The 26810-nt window shown below is 43.2% G+C and overlaps 1 protein-coding gene and 1 long non-coding RNA gene across 2 annotated transcripts; one reads left to right on the forward strand and one right to left on the reverse strand.

The window, feature by feature from the left end:
- The first annotated feature begins 281 nt into the window (after nucleotides 1–281).
- On the forward strand, nucleotides 282–26132 carry FAM240B (family with sequence similarity 240 member B). The gene is made up of 3 exons (XM_087444244.1): nucleotides 282–343; nucleotides 12727–12872; nucleotides 25396–26132. The coding sequence occupies exons 2-3, from the start codon at nucleotides 12730–12732 to the stop codon at nucleotides 25487–25489; spliced, it is 237 nt and encodes a 78-aa protein (XP_087300370.1). The 5' UTR covers nucleotides 282–343; nucleotides 12727–12729; the 3' UTR covers nucleotides 25490–26132.
- LOC147914320 (uncharacterized) lies at nucleotides 7489–12795 on the reverse strand. The gene is made up of 3 exons (XR_015555336.1): nucleotides 12657–12795; nucleotides 11411–11537; nucleotides 7489–8925 (listed from the first exon to the last, which is right to left on the reverse strand). It is a non-coding gene; the product is annotated as an uncharacterized LOC147914320 (long non-coding RNA).
- Nucleotides 26133–26810: the final 678 nt, after the last annotated feature.

Consider the following 26810-nt stretch of genomic DNA (forward strand, 5'->3'; position numbering starts at 1 on the left):
CCCACACTCTCCACCCGCTCCTTGTGCACACCCTGCCCCGCTCAAGTCAGCTCAGTTGCCAGGCTGCAGAGAATCCAGTCACCAATCTATGCAGGCCCACACGTTGCCTGAGGGCTTGTTGTTGGGTGGGGCTAGTCTCTAGGGTGGGCTGCCTGCCCTGGCTGAGCTGGATTAAATCGGTGCTCTAGCGGGTGGAGCAGACCCTGGGCTAGCAGGTCTCAGGGAGAACTCCAATGGCGTCTGTGTCAGCACGCTCACACCAGGCCACAACAATGGCCGCCGCCAATGTCCCAGTCCCTGGAGAGGTCTCACCCCTCACCGAGATGCACTCAGGGCCTATTAGGTGAGTCTCTTGTCACCGAAGCACTGTGCACCTTTCTTTCTGGTGATTTTAGGATGCTTTCTGGAACGGGTGAGTTTGTGCGCGGGCCCTTTAAGAGCCAGTTTTAGTTTCTTTGTGAACCGGGTTTTCTGGGGGTGCTCCCCAATGCTTTAGTAGCAGGCAAAGTCAGATATTATGCTGCTGGTCTCAATTGTGCTGGGTCCACAAAATGCCCACAGCGCGGGCGCTCCCCGGCTCAGGGCCCCGCGCCTCCAGGGAGGCTGCGTACCTGTGAGCTGCTCCGGGCGGCCATGAAGCTGGCGGCTTGTGAAGGTGGCGTTTTTCCTCTCCAGAAGGGAGTCTCTGCCTCTTCTACCCCAGTTAGGATTGTCCGTTGTTGCAGGAGTTCCTCTTATCCAGTTTTCAGTTCTGTCTCAGGGGTAATTTTTCCACGAGTAGTTGTAAATTGGCTGTGTCCACGGGAGGAGGTGAGTTCAGAGTCTGCCTACGCCGCCATCTTGACTCCGCCCCCAGAATAAAGATTCTTTTTCCCACTCTCCTTTACAGCTGTCGCCAACTTTTACCTTTAAAAGTTTTTAATAGAAGTAGAATATAAAACTTGCTAGAGAAGTTATCACTTTTAGCTCAAAATTATTTGGCAAATTTTTACTGACAGGATGAGTGGTGTTGGCACAGGGGAATCATAGGCGTTTTGTCCATTGGACAAACAAGTCTATGGTACACTGTGTGAAGGGCACCATATTAAGCAATGTCCTTACTCCACAGTAGTTTAGAGTCTAGTTAATGAGACAAGAGTATGGAGACCTGGCTCCTGGTCCCAACTCAGCCAGGCATGGAGGCTCTCCGTGCTTCAATGGAATTGAGCAGACACAAACCCAGGGGCTTCCCCGTGCATGGCAGGATGGGTTTAATTGCCTCCCAGTTCCCTTCCAACCCCAATAAGGTGACAAGACATCAAATAGAACAGCCAAGACGTGACCAATATAAAGCTGCAGTGGTTAGCAGTGTAGCAGTGACCTGGGAGTTGGGGAGGCTAAACTCTGTTTGCTTCTGCTTTGAGATGTACTGTCTTAACTCCGCAGGCGCCAGTGTATGTTTCTTCTGGAAGCTAAGGCACAGCTACATAGTCCATGGGGAACTCAGAGGTTTTCCCCGTTGGTCCACGTAGGGCTCAAAAATTGGTGACCAAGAGGCCAAATCTGGCCAACAGACAGGTTCTGATGTTCCGTGCGATGCTTTAAAATGTCTCAAATTCATTATCAACAATTAAAAAATGAGGAGATTACACATTTTAAAAATTGGAATTTCCAGCGTCTCTTGAAAAACTTGAATATTTGGCAACATGGGGACCACGGTCCACTGGCAACAGTCAGTTGGAGCTGCGTGGCAGTGTCTCCTTTAAATGGGCCATGCATTCTAGAATGTTCCACAGAGCCTTCTAAACACACCTGGACCCTGCTGGCTTCTGAGTCTGTGGCCCTTGATTTGCAGGTAATCAACATTATGGATACAAATTAGACAACCCAGGATTTTATTAAGCACTTTCTGTCTCAGGTGCTAAACATTTACTACAGCAGATTTTTCAATTGAAAACTCATTAACCCTGTGAAAGTACATATTGCTCCATTTTACAGATGAGGACACAGACTTAGTTGGGCAAGTAACTTGCCCATATGGAGTGTAGAGGTCTCCTAACTCCTAATCCAGGGCTCTTTCCATGACACGGGTAGGGCTCTGCTCCATTAGCTGCTGCCTCCAGGATGGGGCATCTCTGTGGGCACTGAAAATGTTCCTCAGCAAGAGATTGGTCCACAGTTCATAATTGTCGATAGTATCAGGAAGATGCACATGCTTGGTATAAAGCCTTTTTTTTTCTTACTTTTTATTTTGAAATCATTTTAGATTTAGACAAACATGAAAATCTGTCACCCAGTTTTCTCTAATGTTAACATCTTATATAACCAGGTATGTTTATCAATTTTAAATGTCCATCAATACGAGAATGGTTAAATAAATTATGGCATATCCATAAAAAACTATGAAATCGGCACTGGTACAATAAAATGAACTGCAGACTTTATTTGGATTCCTCCAGTTTTCCGCTAATGTCTTTTTTTCTGTTCAGGATCCAATCCAGGGTACTACATTGTATTTATGTGGCATATATATCATATATATATATCATTTATATATATCATGTCTCCTTAGTTTCCTCCAATCTGTGACAATTTTTCTGTCTTTCCTTGTCTTTTGTGATCTTGACACTTTTAATGAGTAGTGGCCAGGTATTTTGTAGAATGTTCTTGAATTTGAATTTTATGCAATTTTCTCATGAATAGACTGAACTTTCTGGTGTTAGGGGAAGTTCAATACAGAGATGATGTGCTCCTCTGTTGCATCATATCAGGGGGCATGTGATATCAACATTGCTCATTACCAGTGACTTGAACCTTCACCACGTGGTCAAGGTGGTGTTTCTCCACTGTCAAGTTACTATTTTCCCCTCAGTCACCAAGTTATCCCAGATGCAAGAGGAGGGGAATTCGGCTCCAGCTCCCAGGGTTTTGGGAAGCATGGCGATAATCAATGAATTAGGGGTCATATATTAAAACCACTACAGTAATTAGTAAATTTTTGGACGGGTATTTTTGAGGCTATGCAAATATACTGTTTTTCCTTAAAGTTTCATCCACTAATTCCATCATTCATCAATGATGGAATTGATGCAGGATCCTGCCTGCAGTGGCTATTGCTGTGGTGTCCTCATGGTGATTTCCTATTCCCCTCATTCTTTCTACTTTTATTCATCAGAATTCTTCTGAAAGGAATAGTTGTCCCTCTTCCTTGTTTATTTATTTCAATAATTTATATCAGTTTTTATTCACTCTTTGGGTTGTAACTAGTACCATGTTATTTATTCTCAAATTGTTCTCAGTTTGCGCTATTGGAAGCTCTTTCAAGTTGGCTCCTCTGTCATTTTGCGACACCCCTGCCCCCCCACCTATTCTTTAAGCCCTTCCTTACTTTTTGGCATTACAAAATGCTCAGTGCAAAGGATTTTAAAAGGTAAAGTGTGTCCCGGGCTTATTTACAGAGGTTGGTGGTCTGTATAAGTGGTTGGGGGTAAATGTGAGAGAAGCAAGGGAATAGCAATTTTTCTCTTGAAAGGAGAGAAAAGTAATTTTTTTAAACTTTTTATTTGGAAATAATTTCAAGATTGTGAAACGTTACAAGAATAGTTCAAAGAATTCCCACATACCAATAACTCAGATGTACCTGTCACCCCCCTGTTTGCTTTTCCATTTGCTTCAGCTATCTACATATTTTTTCTGAACGATTTGAGAATAAGTTGACTCATCATGAGCCTTCCCCTCTAAATACTTCAGTGTGCTTCCTCAGGACATGGTCGTTATCTTCCATAATCACAGCACAGTTGTTGGCCTCGGGAAACTTAACATTGATGCAATCCTGCTATTGTCCATATTCCAAATTTGTCCGTTGATTCAATATTGACCTTTATAGCATTTTGAAATTTAATTTTTGAACAGATCAACTAACTAGACTGATGTTTGTGATCTCACTGGTCCTTGACCCCAGCTGGGTGCCCAGAGCTCCTTTCCTCCACAGGCTTCTGTCTGATCCTGATACTGTGGCTCCCAGACCAAGCCCACTGAAATGTGAGGATTGAGAGCGCAGGTTGGACCTGAGTGGGTCCAAGCCACACCCTTGCAGAGCATTTGGGGTATTATCTGATGACAGACACTAATTAGTCCTTATTTTTTCTAGAGTAGGTGAACTTTCCCCTAAATGAGTGGTTCAGACTGTGGGAGGTGATGACAGGACCTCTGGAATCAGACAGCATAGGTTCAGAGCTCAGCACCAGCATTTACATTTAAACAAAAACTTAAATTTTCTAAGCCTGGCTTCTTGTCTGGTAACTGGGCAAACAATCCTACCTCCCAGAGCCATTGATATCATTAGATGAGATAATTTTCAAGATCTCATTGGCAACTGCAAAGCGTGATTCCTTGCTCACCGTTACTTACGTGCGATGTCAGCACCCCACAAGTGAGCAGACCAGGGCCTGTGAGTCAGCAGGTCTGGGCCGGATTCCTGGCTCTCTTCCCTGTCAGCCCTGGGACTAGGGGAAAGTCACTTGCCTCTCGGATTCATGTCCTCATCCACAAATACAGGAATAATAGAACCTACCACAATATGTTCGGGATTAAATGAGATAACGTTTAACTCGATGCAGGTTGCTAATATGAATACAGACGATGATGATGATGAGTGTTTTTTCATGGGCCAAATATTATGTTAAGTGCTTTGGATGCTAATCTCATTTAATTATCAGAACAATCCATTTTTTATACGAGAAACAAGCTTTAGAAAAGTTATATAAGTTTCCCTGGCTGGCCCCGTGGCTTAGCGGTTGAGTGCGTGCGCTCTGCTACTGGCGTCCCGGGGTTCGGATCCCGGGCACGCACCGACGCACCGCTTCTCTGGCCATGCTGAGGCCGCGTCCTACATACAGCAACTAGAAGGATGTGCAGCTATGACATACAACTATCTACTGGGGCTTTGGGGGAAAAGCAAATAAATAAATAAAGTTATTAAAAAAAAAAAAAAGAATGGGCCAGCCCGGTGGCGCCAGTGGTTAAGTGCGCGCGCTCCGCTGCGGCAGCCTGGGGTTTGCCGGTTCGGATCCCAGGCGCGCACTGACGCACCGCTTGTCAGGCTATGCTGTGGCGGGGTCCCATATAAAGTGGAGGAAGATGGGCATGGATGTTAGCCCAGGGCCAATCTTCCTCAGCAAAAAAAAAAAAAAAAAGAGGAGGATTGGCAGATGTTAGCTCAGGGCCGATCTTCCTCACCAAAAAAAAAAAAGAAAAGTTATATAAGTTTCCCAAGGTCACATGGAGTCAAAGCTGCTCCTTTACTTACTTAACTATTAATTATTTGCCTAATAATTGTCGGTGTCCTTCCTTCATGACTTAGTGTCATCCCAACTAACTCAGATGAACTCAGAGGAAACAATAGGGCTGAGTTATTATGGACGCATTCAATATAAGCATTTTTTTTCTTATGTCTTCTCTTAAATTAAAATTTCCAGCTATCCAAGAACTCACTCGTACTGTCCCAGGAGGTCTTTTATTTCATCTGCACCTTTTCTTAAGACCCAAATGTCATACTGTGTGCAAAACGTGAGGTGGCTTTGAAGGATATTAATTGGAGGGAAAACTGTGGAGAGGGACTCAAGACTTAAATTCAAATAGCCTGACTGAATTTTGGAGGAGAGGTTAAAAAGAAAACATTTCCTGACACAGTGCTAACCCGAGGAGAACCACTTCATGTAGTGCTCCAACTCCTGTCTGGAAGGAGGAACAGGGAAGAAAACTCACTGTACTCTGACCGGTGGGCCCTGAAGGAGGGAGGGGAAAGAAACCCATCTAAATGTCTCTGAGCCACAGCCAGCTAGTCATCTTAGCAGCCGGACCTACGCATGTCATTCCTAAAGGTATTTTCACTGTAAGTGAAAAAGACCACCTGAGAGGAAATGGAGTGACGGCATACCGTGTGTCCCCCCGCCGCAGCTGCACAGGCAGAATCTCCTGGTGATGGGCCGGCATTTGCGAGGGATGGTGGGGAGGGCACACTTTGCTGGTGTCAGGAGGAGTCGGTGCCCCTAGTGTGCATGTATGTGTTTGCTTGTTTGTTTTAGTCCTTATCATGATGCACATAACACTGATAATGGTAGGCAGCTCTAACAGAAAGTATTGGAGAAGAGAAGTTTGTATCTATGCAATAAGCATGGAATAATCTTGAAAACAAAACTTAATCTAGTTCTGCCTTGATAAAGCATTGATGATTTGCACGCTGCTCAGCTCTTCCCTGAGCTGCCGTCTTTCTGGCCGGGTAGTGTGACAGTGGCGAGCACAGGCTTTGAAGCTGGGCAGGGTTGGAATCCTAGCTCCATCGTCACCGACAAGGTGACCTTGGGCAATAGTTCCCTCTTTTGCACCTCTGTCAAATGTGGATAAGAATAGGGTTGTGAGAAAGGAATGCATGATATAAAGCACTTTGAAGAACGAAGGTATTCAGTAAGTACTCGGTAAAGAGCATTAAAACCAACCAGAGATCACAGACTGCAGCACCAGCCAGGAGGAGAAACAGCGCAGGGCGGCAGGTTTCCTCTGGCCCCTTAGTGGGGGCAGGTCTGCTCCATCCCTGAACTCACTTCCTTCCTTGTTGTCACTCCAGGGCTGAGAATCAGTTGCCAATACCAATGCATTTTATCCTATTGCCTATCTTAAAGAAGAGAGATATTTCTCCGTACCCATGTTTTTATCAAAATTGAAAAAACAAAAAGATAAATGCAGTGACTCTGATATGTATTTCTAAACAGGGGGAAGCAGATACTATCTGTAAGTGTTTATTATGAAAATGACCAGAATAACTCATTATAGTTATTTAAATTTGCTTCTTCTGAGTTTTGAGCCATTGAGGGTGGAGGAAAACGCAGCTATCTGGGTGTCAAGAAAAAGAAATTATCCTAAATTCTTAGGGAATCTCAGGATTAGAGGGAGCTAAGAAGTCATCGAAATCACACACATGCTTACCTGAGAAGTCTATCCCCCCCGTCTGCGTATGCCATGGGGTGAGATAGCAAGTAGAAATTTACAAGGAGTGAGCGACGAGATCTAAACCTGGGTTTACAAAAAAGTCAGTTGCACAAGAACAGTTTGGAGACACCCGAGTTCGAAAAGTTCCTCATGCAAAAAATAGGAGTTTAATCTCTAAGATCTCAGGAGGCTTCAGGTATCTGGTGGGTTTATGTGTCTTCACATTCCTTAGTATTTCTTATTTCTGTAATTACAAAAGCACCAGCCATCTGTCCCACAGGAGATCACTCGGTTTTCCTTCTTCCTGGCACCACTGGGAGAACAACCTGGGAAAGAAACCCTTCTCACTTTCCTCGGAGCCCCTCGGGGGCAGCACACAGGGCATGTAGTGACGGCTTTCTCTGCCTGAACCAGGTGCAGGGGCAGGGGCAGGGGCAGGGACAGGAACCGTCAGTGCCAGGCTTTCCATCAGTTTCCCCAGGGAAGACTGGACACGTTTTATTTCCTGTTCCCTGCCTTATTTTGATATTTTCCTAAAAAAGCTTTTCTAAAGTTGCTATCAATTCTGTTTCTTGAGGGTACAAAGCAGGCAACAGCAGCTACCACAGTGCTGCTCACAGTGAGCACAGTAAACAGGCAAAAATGTAAACAAGTAAACACCAAAAAGGGAGGGAGGACGGCAGCTCGTCTGAAACAAGATGTATCCCCTCTCATTGAAATTCTTTTTTTGTGTGTGTGAGAAAGATCAGCCCTGTGCTAACATCTGCCAATCCTCCTCTTTTTTTGCTGAGGAAGACTGGCCCTGGGCCAACATCCATGCCCATCTTCCTCCACTTTATATGGGATGCCGCCACAGCATGGCTTGCCAAGCGGTGCGTCGGTGTGCACCCCGGATCGGAACCGGCGAACCCTGGGACGCTGCAGCAGGGCGCGCACACTTAACCGTTTGTGCGACCGGGCTGGCCCCTTTCATTGAAATTCTTACACGTTGTCATGATCCTAAATGATCAAGTTCAGGCTTCCCAGCAGAACAAGCAGTTAGGCTGTAAAATCACGTGGGAGATCTGAGTCCAATCTTGAGCAGAGTGGCAGCTGTCAACTTCAGTAAGAAGTCACTTCTTAAACATGTTGGGCATCACCCAGTGAATGTGACTATGGGCTCTGACTACAAAGATCTCCAAATATAACATCCTAAATGATGTAAGGGTGAAACTCATCACAAAGAGCTTTTGCCAAAGGCTTCTCTGTGTGCAGTCCAACCCCGGGCCTTGGACAAGAAGGGAAACATCTTATCCCCGCGCTCTAAGGCTTTCTGGTCCTGACAGCACAGCAACAGAGATAAATAAACCTTAACAGAGCTGAGCCAATAAGAAGCAAGGCATTTAACATCATGTACAAACTAAGTACAGTGAGAACTTATTGAGATGGTGGTTCAAATTCCATTAACATTTTTGATTGCTGACCAAGGGCACGACAACAGACTAGGTGCTCCCCATGGGCAGCACGTGCTATGTCGGTAGGCGAACATTTGGGAAACGGATGGCAGAGTGTTAGGCACTTTCTTCTATATTACATTTTATCTCCACTTCATAGAAAATGAAACTGGGGCTCAGAGCAGTGAAGGACTTATTGCCCAAAGTCACAATAGTGACAACAGTTCTCTGTCCTCCTTCTCAGCTCCCTGGCCATCCTGGCTGTCAGGGCACAGCCTCCAGGCCTGGTGAGTGAGGCAGGGATGGCGTTGTGTTTGGCAGGTGGGACAGCTGTGTCCACATGTCACCGAGTGGGTGAGGTGAGGCTCAGTGGAGCGGTCCGATCCCAGCTGCTGCTGAGATGGCCTCAAGAGCAAATCTGGCCGACGAGGGTGGTATTTGCATGCTCAGGTTCAGAGGCAGGAAAGAGCTGTTCAGAGAGACTCAGTAGGAAGGAGGAAGGCAGAAAGAAATAGTCCAGGATGTCCTGTAGGGAGAGCACATGGAGGGGGTTTTGAGAAAAGCTAAGGAAGAAAGACATAGGCTAAAGCTGTAGCTAGAGAAAGCATCCCTTAAGATGGGCAACCAGGGAGCCCTCACACTGTGCCCAGCAAAGAGCCATCTTTTCTTTGTCCAGCACAGTGACGTCTTGCTCCGCCGACGACTGCAGTGCCCTCTGCTCCCTGGTGCTCGGGTCCAGTAGTGTCACTCCTTTACGACAGCTGCCTGGCCCCTGAGGGTGTCCGAGTTCGTGACACCTCCTGAAGTCCTCCCTAAGGTCACAGCCACTGCACTCAAGCTCTCCACAAAAGCGGAGGCCCCTCCATTTTTGCTCCCTGATCCAAGGGGAAGAAGAAGCAGAGCCAGCGTGCATCAGACTCTTCAGAGCCTGCTGCCTGCTTTCCTTTGGACTTACCCTGATTTAACTGATTCCTTGAGTGTGTGGACACTGCTCTGCTTTCAGCTATTTCTCTTAACCCAGCTCATAATTATGCAATCACAGGCTCTGCTAGAATAAATCCTCCTTCCACACCCAAACCACACCTTTTCCAATGGAGCCCATGTGAAATGACGTGACCATGGGAGCAGTCTGTGTTCCTGCATAGGCCTCTCTTTGTTTTGTTTTGCTTTTTTAATGAAAAGCTCTTTAGAAGAAAATGTTAATTCTAAATTTCAAGAAAAGAAAAAAATTCTGATGGAGACTTCTTTGAGAAAACTCTCCTTTCTCTGAATACCAGATACCTAATATAAACTTGAAATTCTTTGGAGAATTTTGTAATAAAGGAATGTGCGCATAAATCATGCATTACTTTTTGTCTACTTGAATTGCAAGTTCTGCGTTAACACCTTCCTCCCAGGTCAAAACAAGTGCTATTTTCTCATCTGGCATTTATACAGGCAGAAGTCACAGCAGGAAACTGAGGCCTGAGAAGCCCCTGCAGCCTGAACTAAACTCACAGGAAACCTAAGTGCTGCAGAGGGGCACAGGCCGCACGTTCCATGAAGGAAATGTAAAATCTGGTGAATGCTTCTTTGTTGACAACTCTCAATGTCAAATGACTAGGAATTAGAATTCTGCACACTGAACCCATTAGCCTAGGAAAGAAAATCAGTGGGGATGTACCCTTAGAAGAGGGAGCATGTGCTCCAGTCAGGCTGGAAGACGGCCCTGCCCTGCTCCTCAGGGCTCAAGCAGGGGCCCAGGGAGAACCTGGAGAGACTCAGGGGACAGCGCCAGCCTGTGGAGCTGACAGAAGGCAACCAGATTTGAGTGCTTCTCTTACCCAGAAAGTATGAAAATCACTTCCACTCGGACCCTCCCTCAGTGTCTGACACACTCCAGAGGGGCCATTGCCATTTTCAGGCAAGCTCTCTTAGGAAAAAATTAACTTGGAAGAGGGTCATTCAATTTAATTTAATGAAGAATAACTGAGCACATTTTATGTGCTTCAAGACATTAAAAACATCAGCAACGAAATAAGACCTGGTCCCTCTCTTCAAGAAACTACCCCGCTAAGTCACAAACACGTGAGTGTCTACCAGCTGCAGGAAAGAGCAAGACCTCTAAGCATCTCCAAGGCAGAGAGGGCCAAAGCCAAACATCCTCCTTTCTAGGGCAGGGCTGGGTGTGGCAGGGAAGTCACAGGTCTCAGAAATCAACTTCTTTATGAGCAAAGTGAGAAAACAATGATTCTCATGTAGCTGTGTGTGACAAGAAGTGAGAATCACCTTACAGCCCCTGGCAGAGCATAGGCATTCTGGAATATTCTCTCCCTCTCCTCTCCCCCCACCCACCAGCTGTCATCCCCACTCTGACCCACATCACCACAAACGCCCTCCCACGTGCTCCCAGCACAGTTTTGCCCAGGGCAGTTGTAGCTACAGAAATGACCAGATGATTAGAAGATGGGTCTAGTAGGGAAAAAAAGAAGTGGATTTTTAAAGACTCTTCATAGAATACTCAGAGCTGCTTTCAGTTCCAGAAAACCAAGCTTCTTCCTATTTCAGGACATTTACACATCCCTCCAAATGGGAAGATCTTGTCACCTCTCTGATACAGGTGTATCAGAATATGTATTATAAATTACATATTCTATCTTCTAATATGTATTATTCTATGTTATAAAATATTATAATTCCACAACATAGAATTACTATTCCATGTTATAAATATAAAATAATAAATGTGTTATTTATTCCCTGAAGCCTTTTCTAAACCCTCTCACCTCCAATCCTCTGGTTGCCCCAGGCAATCCCACTTTATGGGATCACTGGGACCCTGGAGCGGGGGAGTGAAGGGCCAGGTCCCTTCCAATCTCCAGCCAGGGCCGAAGGTGCAGGTGCTCACCAGCGGGCAGAGAGGGACCTGTTTTGCAGTCTTTTGCATCTACCTGCCTGCCAGAGCCACTAAGATCTGGAAAATGGGCAATGTTCAGGGAAAATGTCAACATCTTTTAGTATTAAACATGTACCTTCATGGGCCAGCCCACTGGTGTAGTGGTTAAGTTCCCGCACTCCGCTTCGTCCACCTGGGCTTCGTGGATTCGGATCCCAGGCGCCAACCGACGCGCTGCTCATCCAGCCATGCTGCAGCAGCGTCTCATATACAAAATAGAGGAAGACGGGCACAGATGTTAGCTCAGAGATAATCTTCCTCAGCAAAAAGGAGGATTGGCAATAGATGTTAGCTCAGAGCCAGTCTTCCTCACCAAAAAAAAAAACAAAAAAAAGACATGTACTTTCATGCAACGTACACACACACACGCCACACGAGCTTACGCTGGACACAGGCATTTCCAAATACAGTGGCCATTGCTTGTCATGAGGATTGACAGAGCAGAGAGCATCCACTCTGAGGAGGGACAGACCTAGGTTGCAATTCCCACTCTTTCATGTGCAGCTTTGAGGCTGTAGACAAATTGTAGCTCTCAGTTTCCTGCTCTGAACTACAAGTGTAGAATCAGCCATCTCACAGAGCTGGAGTGAGGATCAAATGCAACAGTGTCTATAGACTGCCTTATCACACATTATGCGTTCAGTAAGCGGCAGAGGTTGTTGTTACTCTATGAGGAAGGATGGAAAGAGCACAACATTCGCTGAGTTCTGTTATCTGCCGTGCCACTGTGTTTAGGGCGCCTGTATGTACCATCTCATTTTATACACACATGACTGTGAAGTAACTGTTCAAGGATCATTTTTTGAAGTTAAAATCATGACTGTCATACAAATATAAAGTAAACATGTGTTAAATATTTTATTTAACTTATGAATTAGTGAGAAAATTAGTAAGATATTACAACTGATTCAACGAGAATCTGAAAAAAACACACATATAGACAATCAAGAATACTAAAATGAATTTATAAGTAGATAAAAATTGGTTGATATTCACAGGAATATTAATTGCATTCCACTGGACAAAATTTATTTGAATCTCTATGTTCAACAATCATTTGCATTACTATATTTTTTCTATAATTTACAGAGTTGTAAAATAGCTCAAAGACAATGAAAGAGGCAGGCCCTTGTAGAATCAGATAATCTGGAAGGGTTACTAGATACCCTTTTTTATCTTTGTTCATTTCAAAATTTTTCACAATATCTTCTGACATAACCATGATTATCCTATTTGCAGTTGAGGAAACAAAATCATAGTGACTGTGTGGTTTGTTTACAGTAGCACAAAGTGTGAATGACAGTATCTGGATTCAAACTCACCTTTCATGACTTCAAAAGAAGAGTGGCTTTATCTGAAGGACTGGGACTTATTTTTTCTTCTATTTTTCAGGGGATGAACAATCAATACATCCGTCGGGAAGTCTTCTGCTGTGAAACTTGTCACGAGCTCAAAAGCTTCTGGGAAAAAGAAATTAGCAAACAGACTTGTTACCGGGAACTGGAGGAAGATCGTCAGGGAAGGAGCGCCCTGAAAAAGTAGGTGGATTGCTTCTCTTCTGTTTTTTTAAAGTAGATTTCCCCAGAAATATACCAGATGTGAACACGGGGAGAATGAATTATTTTCATTACTCACTGTTCTAAGAGTCTGATTGTTGGATATGGTACGGTAAAGTTGGTGTAGCAACAAGAAGAAGGAGAGTGAAGCTTGGAAGGAAGAAGTTTATTATCCTCATAGGTCTCAGAGAAGGGGTCACCACATGCCATGCAAGGCCACAGGGGAAGCACCAGGTTATGGTCAGGTGGCAAAAGGCAGAAGCAAGGGGAAAGTCTAAGCCATAGCCTTTATTGGGGTTTCCGAGCAAAAGACAAGACAGGGCAGAATAAACAGCTTAGGGTTGGCTAGTGTGAGTAATTTCCAAAGGCTTTGGGCTGTAGACATGGTCTTGAGATGTCTGGCCCTGGGATGATTTTGGGCAGGGGAATTATGGCTTCCTGTGTGAGAGTTAGATAAGGAGGTGGCTGGGGCCACAGACTTTGGATTGGTTGACATGCTCGCAGCCAAGCCCTTTGCTATCTCTAAGAAAGGGCTAGCCCTGGGAAGGGCATTTTTTCCTGGCCACCAAGCTTTTTAAGATGTCAAAACATGATAAAATATAGAAAATTAAAGACATGACTAATTCATCCACTAGTTCAGACTTGCCACCATCTTGTCGGGGGAAGAGGGAGAATCTCCCTCTGCCCTTTCCCTTAAGGTTCTTCTGGCTGGCCAAATAATCAACAAGACAGGTTAGCAGGAGAAAATAATACCAAGTTTAATAACATGTATACATGGGAGAAAGCAGGGACACTGCGTTTCTCAACACAATAGCAGAAATTCTCGTCTTAAATATCATTTTCAGCCAATGACAAAGGAGGATTTTGGGGGTGGGGGGAGTCAGTTACAGGAGATCACCACTAAAGCACAGTAAACAAGTGTAAGGTTATTATGCAGCTCAAGGCCTCACCTTCCACATTGATAAGTCACTAGAAATGAGCTCATCCCCCTCTCTTCTCCAAACAGAGAGGGAGATACCTTTACAAATGGAGATTTCCCTTATAAATGTAAATGATTGTCTGGCAACTCTTCGCAGGGTCATCTAGAGAATGTGGCCAGAGAGACAGAACTTCTGATAAGAGGGGCTTGTTGGTGCCTTTCCTATTGTAACATTTACCCTATGTTATCTTTACAGCCATCATGATAGATCTGTTCCAGGAAGGAGCTACCATGTCAAATTCTTTAGGCAGTTAGTGGGGGAGGTCAAATGTCCCTAGAGAAAACAACCAAGGTAAAGAGATGGATTTCAGGGTGGCCAAATCTTGATCTCCCACAATCTATACCAGGGTTTCTCAACCTCAGCACTATTGACATTTAGGGCCTTATAATTCTTTCTTGCAGGGGCTGTCCTGTGCTTTGCAAGATGTTTAGCAGCCTCCTTCAAAACATGAGATACCAGGGGCCGGCCCCATGGCGTAGTGGTTAAGTGCGTGCACTCCGCTGCTGGCGGCCCGGGTTCAGATCCCTGGTACGCACCGACGCACCACTTGGGAGGCCATGCTGTGGCAGCATCCCATATAAAGTGGAGGAAGATGGGCACAGATGTTAGCCCAGGGCCAGTCTTCCTCAGCAAAAAGAGGAGGATTGGCATGGATGTTAGTTCAGGGATGATTGTCCTCAGAAAAAAAGAAAAATAATAAAAAACATGAGATACCAGTAGGACTCCTCTCCCCCACTGTGACAACTGAAAACAATCTAACTTGGCCAAAGATCCCCTGGAGCGCAAAGTCACCCCTGACTGAGAACCAATGACTTACAGATATGAATGAGGCTTTTTTTATGTAACAAAAATGAAGTTCTGTTATTTATATTTTGATAAACTGAAAATATCTCCTCCTTACCCTGCCTCTGTTGTCATCCCCAGCACATGAAGTCACACTAAATTTCAGGGTTAGGTCAACAGATATATGTAAGTGTGAAAGAGCCCAGTCTGAGATGATACATATTTAGATTCTTGGAGGAAGGATAATGTGGTCTTCCCCTCACTGGCAAGTGAACTTGTTGTTCTAGCCAAAGGCGTCTGCTGAGAGGGGAACATTTCCTTCTCTGAGAAGACGAGTCACATGTGTCCACGTCGCTGAAAGGGTCAGTCCTGCCCTCACACGTGCAGTGCCTTGGAGCAGACAGACCAGCTCAACTCTTCAGGGACTGTCTGGATTCTCCATCCCTAAAATGGGAACAGCCCAGCAGGTTGTCTGTTTGCTAAGATGCCCACTCCCAGGTGGCAGCTGTGTGTTTTGCCAGCCAGCAAGGCACTATGCCTCCATGTTTCTGAGATGAAAACACGTGTAATTCACATGTGTTGAACCAATATTAACTTCTAAAAACCTCTCCTAAGCCCCTGAGGGGAAATAACCTCCCTCCATACCCAGAGAAGAGCTCTGGCATCATTCCAGCTACACTCCTGGTTGTCCAGCAAGCAAAACCAGTTTTCCTACATGCTGGAGGAGTCACGTGTTAAAGCATCCAGTCCTGCAGATTCCAGGGGAGCCAGGAGAGTCAGCTGTGTGGGCCCTGCCGTCTTCTTCCCCTAGTCCCGGCCCACAAGCTCACCGGGAGGCAGATCCCAGCATGGGCTCTGTACTGCGTCCTCCTTTCCAGAAGCCCTGGGTTGCAGAATTAAAAGCAAAATTTGCAATATGATTTGATTTTTGTCAAAATATATATATGATCTATCTATATGTAAAGGAAAAACATTAGCAGAAAATACAGAGATATTAAGGTTATTTCGGCTGGTAGGATGGCAGATTTTGTATGTATGTGCTCTCCTATTTTTTCCAAAGTTTCTACAATGATACTGTGCCATTTTGTAATTAGGAAAAAAAATTTATAAAAAAAGGAAACCAATTGCAAATAGTCCATAGAACAAATGCATTAATTCTCCAGGCTCCCGTGTACCCCAGAAATGACCCCCTTCAAAGTTTGGAACAGTTTTTTCTTCCTTCTATAGCCAAGAGAATAAATCTTCAAAATGTGCTTATCATGAAACATTTCATCATTGTGTCCCCCAAATAAGTGTTTAAAGATGTGGACAGAGCCGCTGCACTGCTTGGGAGCAGAGGAAGATCACTGGAGCCAAGGAGCAGAGGCAGCATCCTGTGGTCCCACCTCTATTCTTGTCGCACTTACTAGAGCTTTTGCCCTTAACAACTGTGAATAAAACCCCAAAGCCTTCTTAATTTGGTAAACAATGAATGAAAACCTAGTGGTTTTATTATTTTTGCTAAAAAATAAAACAAAAAACACATCCACATATATCTCAGATGAACCAGATGTTTTCAAACCAAAACCAGAATGTTGGAACATTTGTTCAAATCCTGCTGATCTGAGCAAAGTTTGAAATGCTGTCCTAACAGAATAATCTTCCAGCGTACACTTGCAGACCAATGAATGTTGTGAACCCACAGGTCACGATCCCAGCCCTGTGGGCTATGCCTCTCCACACTCCACTATACACAAGCACATGTGCCCAACATGTAACACTCACTCTTTTTTTCTACCCTCCAGTTGTAAAAGGCAGACTCAAGTCACTATGCAATCAAGAAATGTTCTAAGTGAACAGTAGAAGACAAAAACCTCAAATTTTCCACCAACCTCTTTGCTGATAGGACAAAGCCAGTATTGCCTTATTCCTCTCTCTCTGCCTCGCTGACTGGCAAGAACTTGAGCCAAAGCTGGCTGAGTGGAAACAGGTGTTTTGCCATGGGCATGCGCATTAGCACTCACCTGCAGGTTCACTGACGGGGAGGAAGGCAGCCAGAACTGCAGAGAATCCATTCACCCTGGTAACTGATGTACCTGGCAGAGGCCCTAGAGGTGAGAGCACAAGGCTCCAGGGCTGGAAACCCCTTACTCTCTCTGCATCTGGCCAGAAAGAAGCAACAGAGCAGGGGTGGGTTTGGCCCCCTGGAGGAGTTGCAAACTGCAAATAACTGATTGAGGCAATTTGAGAAAAGTCAAGTGCAGTATAGGCGCGATGACCAAACCTCTTGGTTTGTTGGGACACACCAGGGGGACGCCTATCATTCCATTATAATTCTGGATTGCACTCCCTTTAATTTTCAAAACTACTCAGTTTACATGATAAGTTATACGGACATCTAAGTCTAAATGCCAGCCTGTAACTATAACTGAGAAACTGTACAGTGTTTATATGAAAAAATAATGGTTTACTGCAAGAACAGTCTTCAAATTACTTCTTCAGAATTTAGCAGAACTCACAGTGCCAGGTCGACACTAAGTCTGGTGGACTTGAGTGGGGAGAGGGGTTTAGAAGCCTCACCCCACAACCACTCACCTCCCTCTGTTCTGATTCCTGCTTATCAACTGTGTCGTTCAGGATGCTTTCAGCTGCGGGCAACAAATATGCAACTCATAAACCTCCCAGTCAGATGAAATCATTATTCAAAGTTTTTATAAGATGAGACTTAGTCTACAAAGAATAACCAGTGAGAAAAATTTTACTTAGATTTTTCATTCAAACTGCGGGATGGGGAATGCGGCTAGTAGACTAAGTTGATCAGATGGGCATGCCGAGGCCGCCAGCCGGTGCTGAGTGATTGACCTGACCATGACCAGAGCCAGCCAGCGAGCTGCAGGTCACAGGGAAACCAGGACCCGGCCCATCTCTCCTTGCCAACGAGAAAATACTGCAAAGGCATGTGTGTTCCTACACAGGAGCAGGAGCAGCAAAATCATCATCTGACCTTTCATATTGAAACAAAAGTACAGAGATTAAGATTAGAGCACTGAGATCTGAAAGGGGACATCAGGAGCTCAGGAAACTATAACCTCCTGGTGATGGATTATTACTCCACTGCTCTTCATTACGTATTGGGGTAGCCGCAGAAGTGCTCTGCTCAGAGCTCCTTCAAGACCACCTGTACTGGGAGCACAAGTGATGAGAGCTCCAGCTGCTGCCTTCTGGATCAGCTGTTGCATCCGAGCTGAAGCCACACTTATCCCGACTACTCCTATCCCATGACAAACACGGCAGTGGGACCAGTCCTGGGCAATCCCTGCGTGCCAGGCCTCCTTTGGCGGGCAGCCTTTGCTCAGGGACTCCCCATAGGCCCAGCCCAAGCTTTCTCAGAACTGTGCTAGGTGTGGGGCTCTTCCAACGCAGTCACTCCTTCCTTCCCTCTCTCCTTTCACAGGCATCAGACCAGCATGGAAGTCTGAAGGCTGTCTCTTACCACTTCAGTTTATTTTTCATGGGTGATTCCTCCAAATCTGCTTCTTGGAGGACCTAAACTGACACATATATTTAGTGCCTAGAACATGATAGAAAAAAACCTAATTATGTTCCCAGCTGATCTTCACTGTTTCCCAGTAAAGACATTATGATTCTGGCTTAAGGACCTCACAAAAAACATCCTGCTGTCTAGTCAAACTGCATACCTATCAAGGAGAATCTGTGTTCCTAGATATTAACTACAATTCCTCCACAAATCAGATGAATCTGAAACAATAAACAGTAAACATTTTTTGGTCTCCACTTGAAAAGTGAGGTCAATATTTCTAAGCTTAAGGAAAAAATGTTCCCTTAGTGCTAGTCGTATTGCTCCTCTGCTGTATGAGTCTGCACTTCAATTTTTAAGCGTTATCTTCCTCATATTGCCCTTTTCTTACTACAAAATAAAAGTCCATATATGCACTTGTATTCACCGATTTACTGAGAACCTGAATATAAATGGAAGCAACACAGTGATGAAAGATATTGATCAGAAAGGGACGGCAAACAATCTAAATATTCATAAAACAGGGTTTAAAGGGAACTTGGGTAGATGGAGCCCTGAATCCTTCACCATCTGACAATAAATAGTGATATAGCTGCTATAAAAAGTGAATAAATATGTCATAAACCCCAGATTCCTAAATTCTGTTCCTAGAATAAATTCATCATTCCAAATGGGTTAATTCGGGTCCTCCAAGAAGCAGAGGGCAAGGCCAGATTAGATGGGTGTGAGATTTATTGGGGGAAGCACCTGTCAAAGAAAAATGAGGAAGATGTTGTACTGTGCTTTAAATATATAACAATTGGCTCTCTGCAGAAAAAAATGTATACACGTATATTCATACGTAAGTTTTATTATAAATGGTACTGGTGTAAAGGATGTGTAGTACACAATTTACAAATACAGTAACTCCCCTTAGCTGCGGTTTCACTTTCCTCAGTTTCAGTTACCTGCAGTCAACCTCAGTCCAAAAATATTAAATGGAAAATTCCAGAAATAAACAATTCATAAGTTTTAAATTGCACACCATTCTGAGTAGCATGATGAAATCTCACGCCGTCCCACTCTGTCCCGCCCAGGACATGAATCATCCCTTTGTCCAGTGGATCCACACCTTATACACTACCTGCTCGTTAGTCACTTAGTAGCCATCTCAGATCGACTGTTGCAGTATCACGGTGTTTGTGTTCAGATAACACTTATTTTACTTAATAATGGACCCAAAGCACAAAAGTAGTGATGCTGGCCATTGGCAGATGCCAAAGAGAAGCCATAAAGTGCTTCCTTCAAGTGAAAAGACGAAAGTTCTCAACTTAATAAGGAAAGGAAAGAATCATATGCAGAGGTTGCTAAAATCTATGGTAACTTTTGTTACAGTATATTGTTATAATTGTTCTATTTTATTATTAGTTATTGTTGTTAATCTCTCACTGTGCCTAATTTATAAATTAAACTTTATCATAGGTGTGTATATATAGGAAAAAACATGGTATATATAAGGTTCAGTACTATCCCTGGTTTCAGGCATGCACTGGGGGTCTTGGAACATAAACCCAGAGGATAAAGAGGGATGCCTGCAATAAGAAAATACACAATGCTCTTTATTATAAATTCCATATAGCCAACTGATTCTCACAGTATGCTTTTATTGGTTTTTGTCAACCTCTTTTATGTATAGCCAACCTATGCTTGCAATTCAACAATGATTTGACAAATAAATGCTTAATTACTATCTAATTCAGAAAATAAGTTAGATCATTAAAGATAATTTTCTAGTACTGGAAGAATATTTCCACAATTTTTTTTTTTTTTTTTTTTGCTATTCACAATGTAATAGCTACAGACACAGCACACTTCTAAGTTTAATCTGCATTATTAAGATTTTCTCCAGGGCTGGCCCCATGGCGTAGCGGTTAAGTGCATACGCTCCACTGCTGGTGGCCCAGGTTCAGATCCCGGGCGTGCACCGACACACTGCTTGTCAAGCCATGCTGTGGCGGCGTCCCATATAAAGGAGAGGAAGATGGGCACAGATGTTAGCTCAGGGCCAGTCTTCCTCAGCAAAAAAAGAGGAGGATTGGCAGATGTTAGCTGAGGGCTGATCTTCCTCACAAAAAAAAAATTTTCTCCATCACTTTCTTAAGTCTAGACGAGGGGTCAACAAATATTTTCTATAAAGGACAAGGTAGTAAATATTTTGGGGAGCATGTGTCTTGTTTCAAGTACTCAACTACGCCATTGTTGTGTGAAAGCAGCCTTAGACAATATACAAACAAATGGGCAGGGCTGTATTCCAATAAAACTTTATTTACAAAACACAAGCAAGTGCTTAGATTTGGCCTGTGGTCAAATGGACAATCCTTTGTCCAGACAATGAGCAAAAGAATAAATCAAGCCTTTATAGTGTTTATATTATAGTGTTTGCCAACTTTCATGATGTAAATATTCCCACCATGGTCTACTCCAAGCTACCAATGTGACATCAATGGAGGTGAGTTGAGAAGGGATGTATGGTCAGAGCACCCCACCATATGGTACTTTTGCCATACAGATATAAGAGACCTAAATAACCTGAAGAGCATAGATTATTGTAAAATGTAGTGAAATAATTAGGAAGTGATGAATTTTCCACAGTTATCTTTGTTTTTTCATATAATTTAATTAATTATAAATTTGTAGGATTTACTTTTGTTTTCCCTCCCCAAAGCCCCAGTGCATGGTTGTCAATCTTAATTTTAAGTCCTTCTAGTTCTTCTATGTGAGCTGCTGCCACAGCATGGCAACTGACAGACAGGTGGTGTGGTTCCGAGACCGGGAAACGAACCCTGGCTGCTGAAGCGGTGAGCGCCCAACTTTAACCACTAAGCCATCAGGGCTGGCTCATGTATAATTTACTTTTAGTAATGTCTGTGTTTAATAACTAGCTCACAGAATTCCTAAGAAATTAATAATTGCCCTCACAAACTAATAGCATACCACTAGGAGGGAGCCAGACAAGTTAAGGAGAGTCATCAGACTGCGATGCAGTTCTGACCTCCATGAAGGAGAAAGGGAAGGAAGTGAGATTGGGTAGACGGCAGGGCAGGCCTAATAAAGTTTTGGCCAGACTAGTGGGGAGTCTAAGTCAACAGTTAAAGAAGTCCTGCATCTTGCAGAGATGGGCCTGCATTATTAGTACCTCTGCCACGCTCAGTCAGTGGCTGACAGCAGCCCAAGAGAAGTCTGGCCTTGGTGTGAATGCTTGGGGCAGATGCAGATGGGAAGTCATGTGTGCTCCCAACAGCAGGATCTCTCAGTGGCACACTTTCATGCCCACCACACCAAGGAAAACTGAAAGCCCCTTTCATTAACGAATGAATCCATATTCTATTAGGAAGCCTGTCAAGTTCAGTGAAGCACACAGGCAGTAACCCTTATTAGTCAGCTTTAAAAGATCCCAAGTGTCAAAAATCATGTACTTTTGGAGGTGGATTTAGTTAAGGAACCTTTCAGAGATGCTTAACAAGGAGAGCTTGTGAGCCTGGATATTCTCCGGGTTAGAGAGGTTGGTTACAAATTAAAATATAGGATGAATACTTAATAACCATAATGAAGAAATATAACTATGAAAATTACTAATAGGTGGGTATCAATAGAAGGTCATATAGCTCAGTCAGTCATCACTCCTTAAGTAAAGTGTGCAAGGACCCATGTATGAGGCAGCCGCCACAGCGGGAGGGCAGCAGTACCAGCCCTTATCTCCCCTTTCAAACAGGCAAACAATATTTTTATGTCATTCACTTTTATTTAAACTTGAGGTGGAATGAGGATGATAACCAATGTCTTAACAATATTCCCAATGTCCTAATTCTTCTCTCAATATTTCAACTTTCAATCCTTGATTACTAATGTGCTTAAGCAACAAACACCACCAAACAAGAGACCAACTCCAGATTCTTTCCATTCTTTCTTGGGCCCATAATTGAGCAGAGTTTTAAGTAAGAATTTTCCAGGAGCCAGTTTGGTAGTGGGTGCTTAGAGTCTTCAAAATATTTATACCCTCTAAATTATTCACCTCTGGGAGTCTCTCCAAGGAAAATAGACTGATGTATGGAAAGAGTATTAGGTATTATACTCATTTTATGGTGAGTGTATAATCACACTCAGATATCAGTGAAAAAAGTAAGTTTGAATCCAATAATTTTCCTTTACTCTTTATTGTATATTCCTTCCTGGAACAGCATGCATTACTATGCTTTAGTATTGTTATGAACTGAATCATGTCCCCCCAAAATTCATATGTTGAAGTCCTAACTCCCAGGACCTCAGAATGTGACAATATTTGGAGATAGGACCTTTAAAAGTGGTGATGTAGTAAAATGAGACCTTTAGGGTGGGCCCTAAACCAATCTGACTGGTGCCCTTATAAAAAGAGGAGATGGACACACAGAGAGACAGCAGGGATGCACACACGGAGGAAAGACCGTGTGAGGACGATGGAGACAGCCATCTACACGCCAAGGAGAGAGGTCTCAGGAGAAACCAACGCTGCAGCCTCCAGACCTTGAGAAAATAAATTTCTGTTGTTTAAGCCACTTAATCTGTGGTATTTTGTTACGGTAGCTCTAGCAAACTAATAAAAACATTTATCTAATCTTTTCATTTTGGTTATTCTTATTCTTAGGAAACTAACACCAGTGCATACTTTTTTTAAATTCGAGCATGACAAAAGGGTGTATATTTAGGAGGTAGTTTCCTTCTCACTTACCTCCGAGGCCTGCCCTCTCGAGAAAACTGCCGCTCACACTTTCTTGTATATCTCTCCCCCAAACTCCAGTTTGAATAAGCAAAAGAACATGTATCCTGTATTTTTATGTCAAATGGGACTATTCTATCTTCACTCTTGTGCACTTTGCCTTTTTAATTTAGTCTGTCTTAGAAGTTTTTCTGTATCAATACATTTAGTTCTTCTTTAATTTTTTCCATTGCAACGATGCAACAATATATTTAACCAATCTCATGAAAGGAGAGTTCGGTTGTTTTTCATTTTCCGGCTTTATAATGTTGTAATAAGTATACTTGCATATACATTTTTGCCTACATGGATAAGTATTATGGGATAAGTTCATAGAAATGAAAATATTAGGTCAAAGGTTAAGAGCTTTTAAAATTTTGATAGCTATTGCCTCCTTGTCTTGCAAAGAGGTTGTGTTAATTTAAACTCTCAGCCTGAGCATGGAAGTGCCAATTTCCACCATCACTAGCACTCTGTGGTTGTCAAATTCTTCATCATTGTTAATCTGACGGGTGAAAATGGCATCTTACTGTTTTAAATGGAATTTAATTAATTACAAGTTTGGTTGAGATCTTTTCACATGTGTAAGAAACAGCTGGATTTCTTCTTCTGAGCTCCCTATTTATAGTCTGTGCCCTTTTGACTCTAGATTTTCTTTGTCTTAATTGATTTATAAGCACCGAGAGTTTCTGTTCTTTATTTGTACAGTTCTGGGAATTTTGACAGACACTCAGGGTCATGTAATCACCATAATCAAGATATAGAACAGCTCCATCACCTGGAAAAATTCCCTCATGCTGCTCCTCTGTGGTTAACTCCTCTGCCAACTTCCAAGCCCTGGCAACTGCTCTCTGCTCCGTAATTTTGCCTCTTCTAGAATGTCATAAATGAATTACACAGTATGTGGTCTTGAGTCTGGCTTTTTTCACTTAGCAAAATGTATTTGGGATTAATTCTTGTGTGTATCGATCATCCATTCCTTCTCATTGCTGAGTACTATTCTGTTGTATGGACATATCACAACTTGGTGACCCACTCCCCAGTTGAAGGAAATTTAGGTTATTTCCACTTTTTGCTGGCTATGAATAAAACTGCTATAAACATTCACATAGAGGTTTCTGTGTGAACGTAAGTTTCCCCTTCTCGTGAGTAAATACCCAGGACCGAGACTATCGGGTGGTATGGTGCATGTGTGGTTGACTGTATAAGAAACTGCCAGACTGTTTTCCAAACTGACTGCACCATTGTGCATTTCCACAGCAAGGTAAGAGAGTTCCAGTTACCCAGCATGCTTGCCAACACTTGGTTTGGATTTTATTGTGAGAGGTTTTTGTTTTTATTGGTGGGTTTTTTGTTTGTTTGTTTTTGGTTTTGGAGGTTTTTTTGTTTGTTGTTTGTTTTGGTCATTCTGTGAGGTGAGTGGTACCTCACTGTGGTTTTGATTTACATTTTCCTAATTATGTTGAACATATTCTATGTGCTTATTTGCCACCCATATAACTTCTTCGGTAAAATGCTCAAATTTTTGCCCATTATATATTGAGTTGTTTCTTTTCTTATCTTTGAGTTTGAAACTTTATATGTTCTAGAAACAAGTCCCTTAACAGATGTGGGATTTGAAAATATTTTCTCCCTGTTTGTAGCTTGTCTTTTATTCTCTTTCTAGTGTCTCTCACTGAGCAAATTTTTTAATTTTGATAAAGTCCCGAATTTTCTTTTCTTTTATAAATCATGTTTTTTGTGTTGTATCTAAGAATTCTTTCCTTATTCCAAGATCATGAAGATATTGTTTTGTGGCTTTTTTCTAGAAGTCTAAGTCTTACATTTTACATTTAGATCTATGATCCATTTTGAGTTAATTTTGTATAAGATGTGGGGTATGGATCAAAGTCCATTTTTTGAATATGGACGTATGATGTTCTAGCACCATTTGTTAAAAAAAACTATCCTTCCTCCATTGAGTTGCCTTTTCTCTTTGTCAAAAATCAATTGCCATATTTATTTCTGGATTCTCTATTCTGTTCCATTGATCTATTTGTCTGTTTCTTCACCAATGCCACACTGTCTCAATGGTGGTAGCTTTATATTAAGTCTCAAAATCAGGTAGTATGAGTACTCCAAATTTCTTCTACTTTAAAATTGTGTTGGCTAATCTACTTCTTTTGCCTTTCCATATAAAATTTAGAATCAGCTTGTTGGTATCTACGGAAAAGTCCTGCTGTGATTTTGATTGAGATTACATTGAATCCACATATCAATTTAGGAAGGAATAAATTTGGGGGAAAACTACATATTCACAGACTTTGCTCATTTGTCTATTGATTTTTCTTCTTCATTAATTTGTAAAAGTCATATGTTTCTTTTAAAAATATTCTTTAGAAGGGAAAAAAATTTTCACTGGACCAGCAGATGTGCCGACAAATACACTAACTGTGTGTTGTTTCCCCTCCTTAGGCTCAGAGAAGAATGGAAGCAGAGGCTGGAGAAAAGATTGCAGATGCTGGACAATCCTGATGAGAAGGGAAAGCAGGCAAACACCATGGGCTGAGAGCTTCCTGCCTCATGGACTTCAAAGACAACAAGCACCAAGGGCACTTTCGTAGGAGAAAAAACTAACACCCAAGTTATGTTGACTTACTAAGCAGGACACTCTATTTGCTGTCCCATTTGTGAGGGGATCTACATGTGAAACCTCCCCCAGTGCTAATGGGAGTCATTAGCCAGCTCAGTCCTCTCTGCACAGAGGACAGGATGACTGCCAGTGGGATATGAAGCTCGGGTTATTTAATATAAAAAGCTCTTGGAATTAGCACTCCCCAGGTTTCAAAGATCCATGTAGTGTAATTTATTTCCACATTTTCTTCTCATTTTGAAGTCTGAATGTTTTATCTAAGCTTAGAACAAGGTTATCTAAGCAACGACCTTGGTGGGAATCTGGCTTTCCTGGGTCTTCTGGAAAAACAGTCATACAATATTTTCTTCCTGTCCCCCCTTTTTGTGAATACGGAAATGCAACTACTTACAGAAATAAAGCAATTATTATAAAAAATAAGAATTTATTAACAATATGGTTTGAAAATGAACTAAGTTTTTCCCTCTTCATATGAATTAGGTTTTTTTTCCCTGCAAACATATTTAATTAGAAACATGCAGTGAGAGCAAAATCATGCTTAATAAACTTGGTTATTGTGCCCTCACTGGTGTGTGCCCTGTGTCACCCCCCTCGTGCCCGTCTTGGTTGGTTCACTGATGTCACAGCAGGTTTCAGCTCCAGCTGCCCCTGGACCCCCTTCTGGGACTTAAAGTCACCCTCACTGTAGCCACCTCTTGGGCCCAGAGCATGATCATGAGTGCAGAGGGGAAGAGACCCTACCAGTCACAGTAACTAGGGCTCTTCTGCCCAGGGGTTCCTCACTGGGGGACAGGAGCAGAGTGGGGAGCCCTGGGAAGCCACGGAACACAGATGGCCAGAGGGACCCAGAGGGCGAGGTGGGAGATCTTCTGAGAGGTGCTGGGGTGGGCATCGCAGCCCTCACGGATGCCACATGTTGGCATAAACTGCTGCCCCTGAAAAACCGGCAGGGCTCGTCATGGCTGAAACCACGTCCCCACAGTTCTGAGATCCAGGGGACAGTGCTCACGTCCCTGCCATGGGCTCTTATCCAATTTGGATGCAACACATGAGCAGTAAACTACAGCTGGGAAAATCCAAGCAAAGTGTGAGAAAACAGGCTCATAATAAAATAGAATTTTAGCAAGGACAGAGAACTATGGGAATAAATATTGGGATACCTCACCACGTCTGTGGGTCAGAGAAAGCCTCCTGAGAACTGACATTTAAGCTGAGACCTACAAAAATCACAAGAGTC

Source organism: Ceratotherium simum, chromosome 20, assembly GCF_057802395.1.
Source record: "Ceratotherium simum simum isolate JZ-2026a chromosome 20, ASM5780239v1, whole genome shotgun sequence".
Classification (NCBI taxonomy): domain Eukaryota; kingdom Metazoa; phylum Chordata; class Mammalia; order Perissodactyla; family Rhinocerotidae; genus Ceratotherium; species Ceratotherium simum.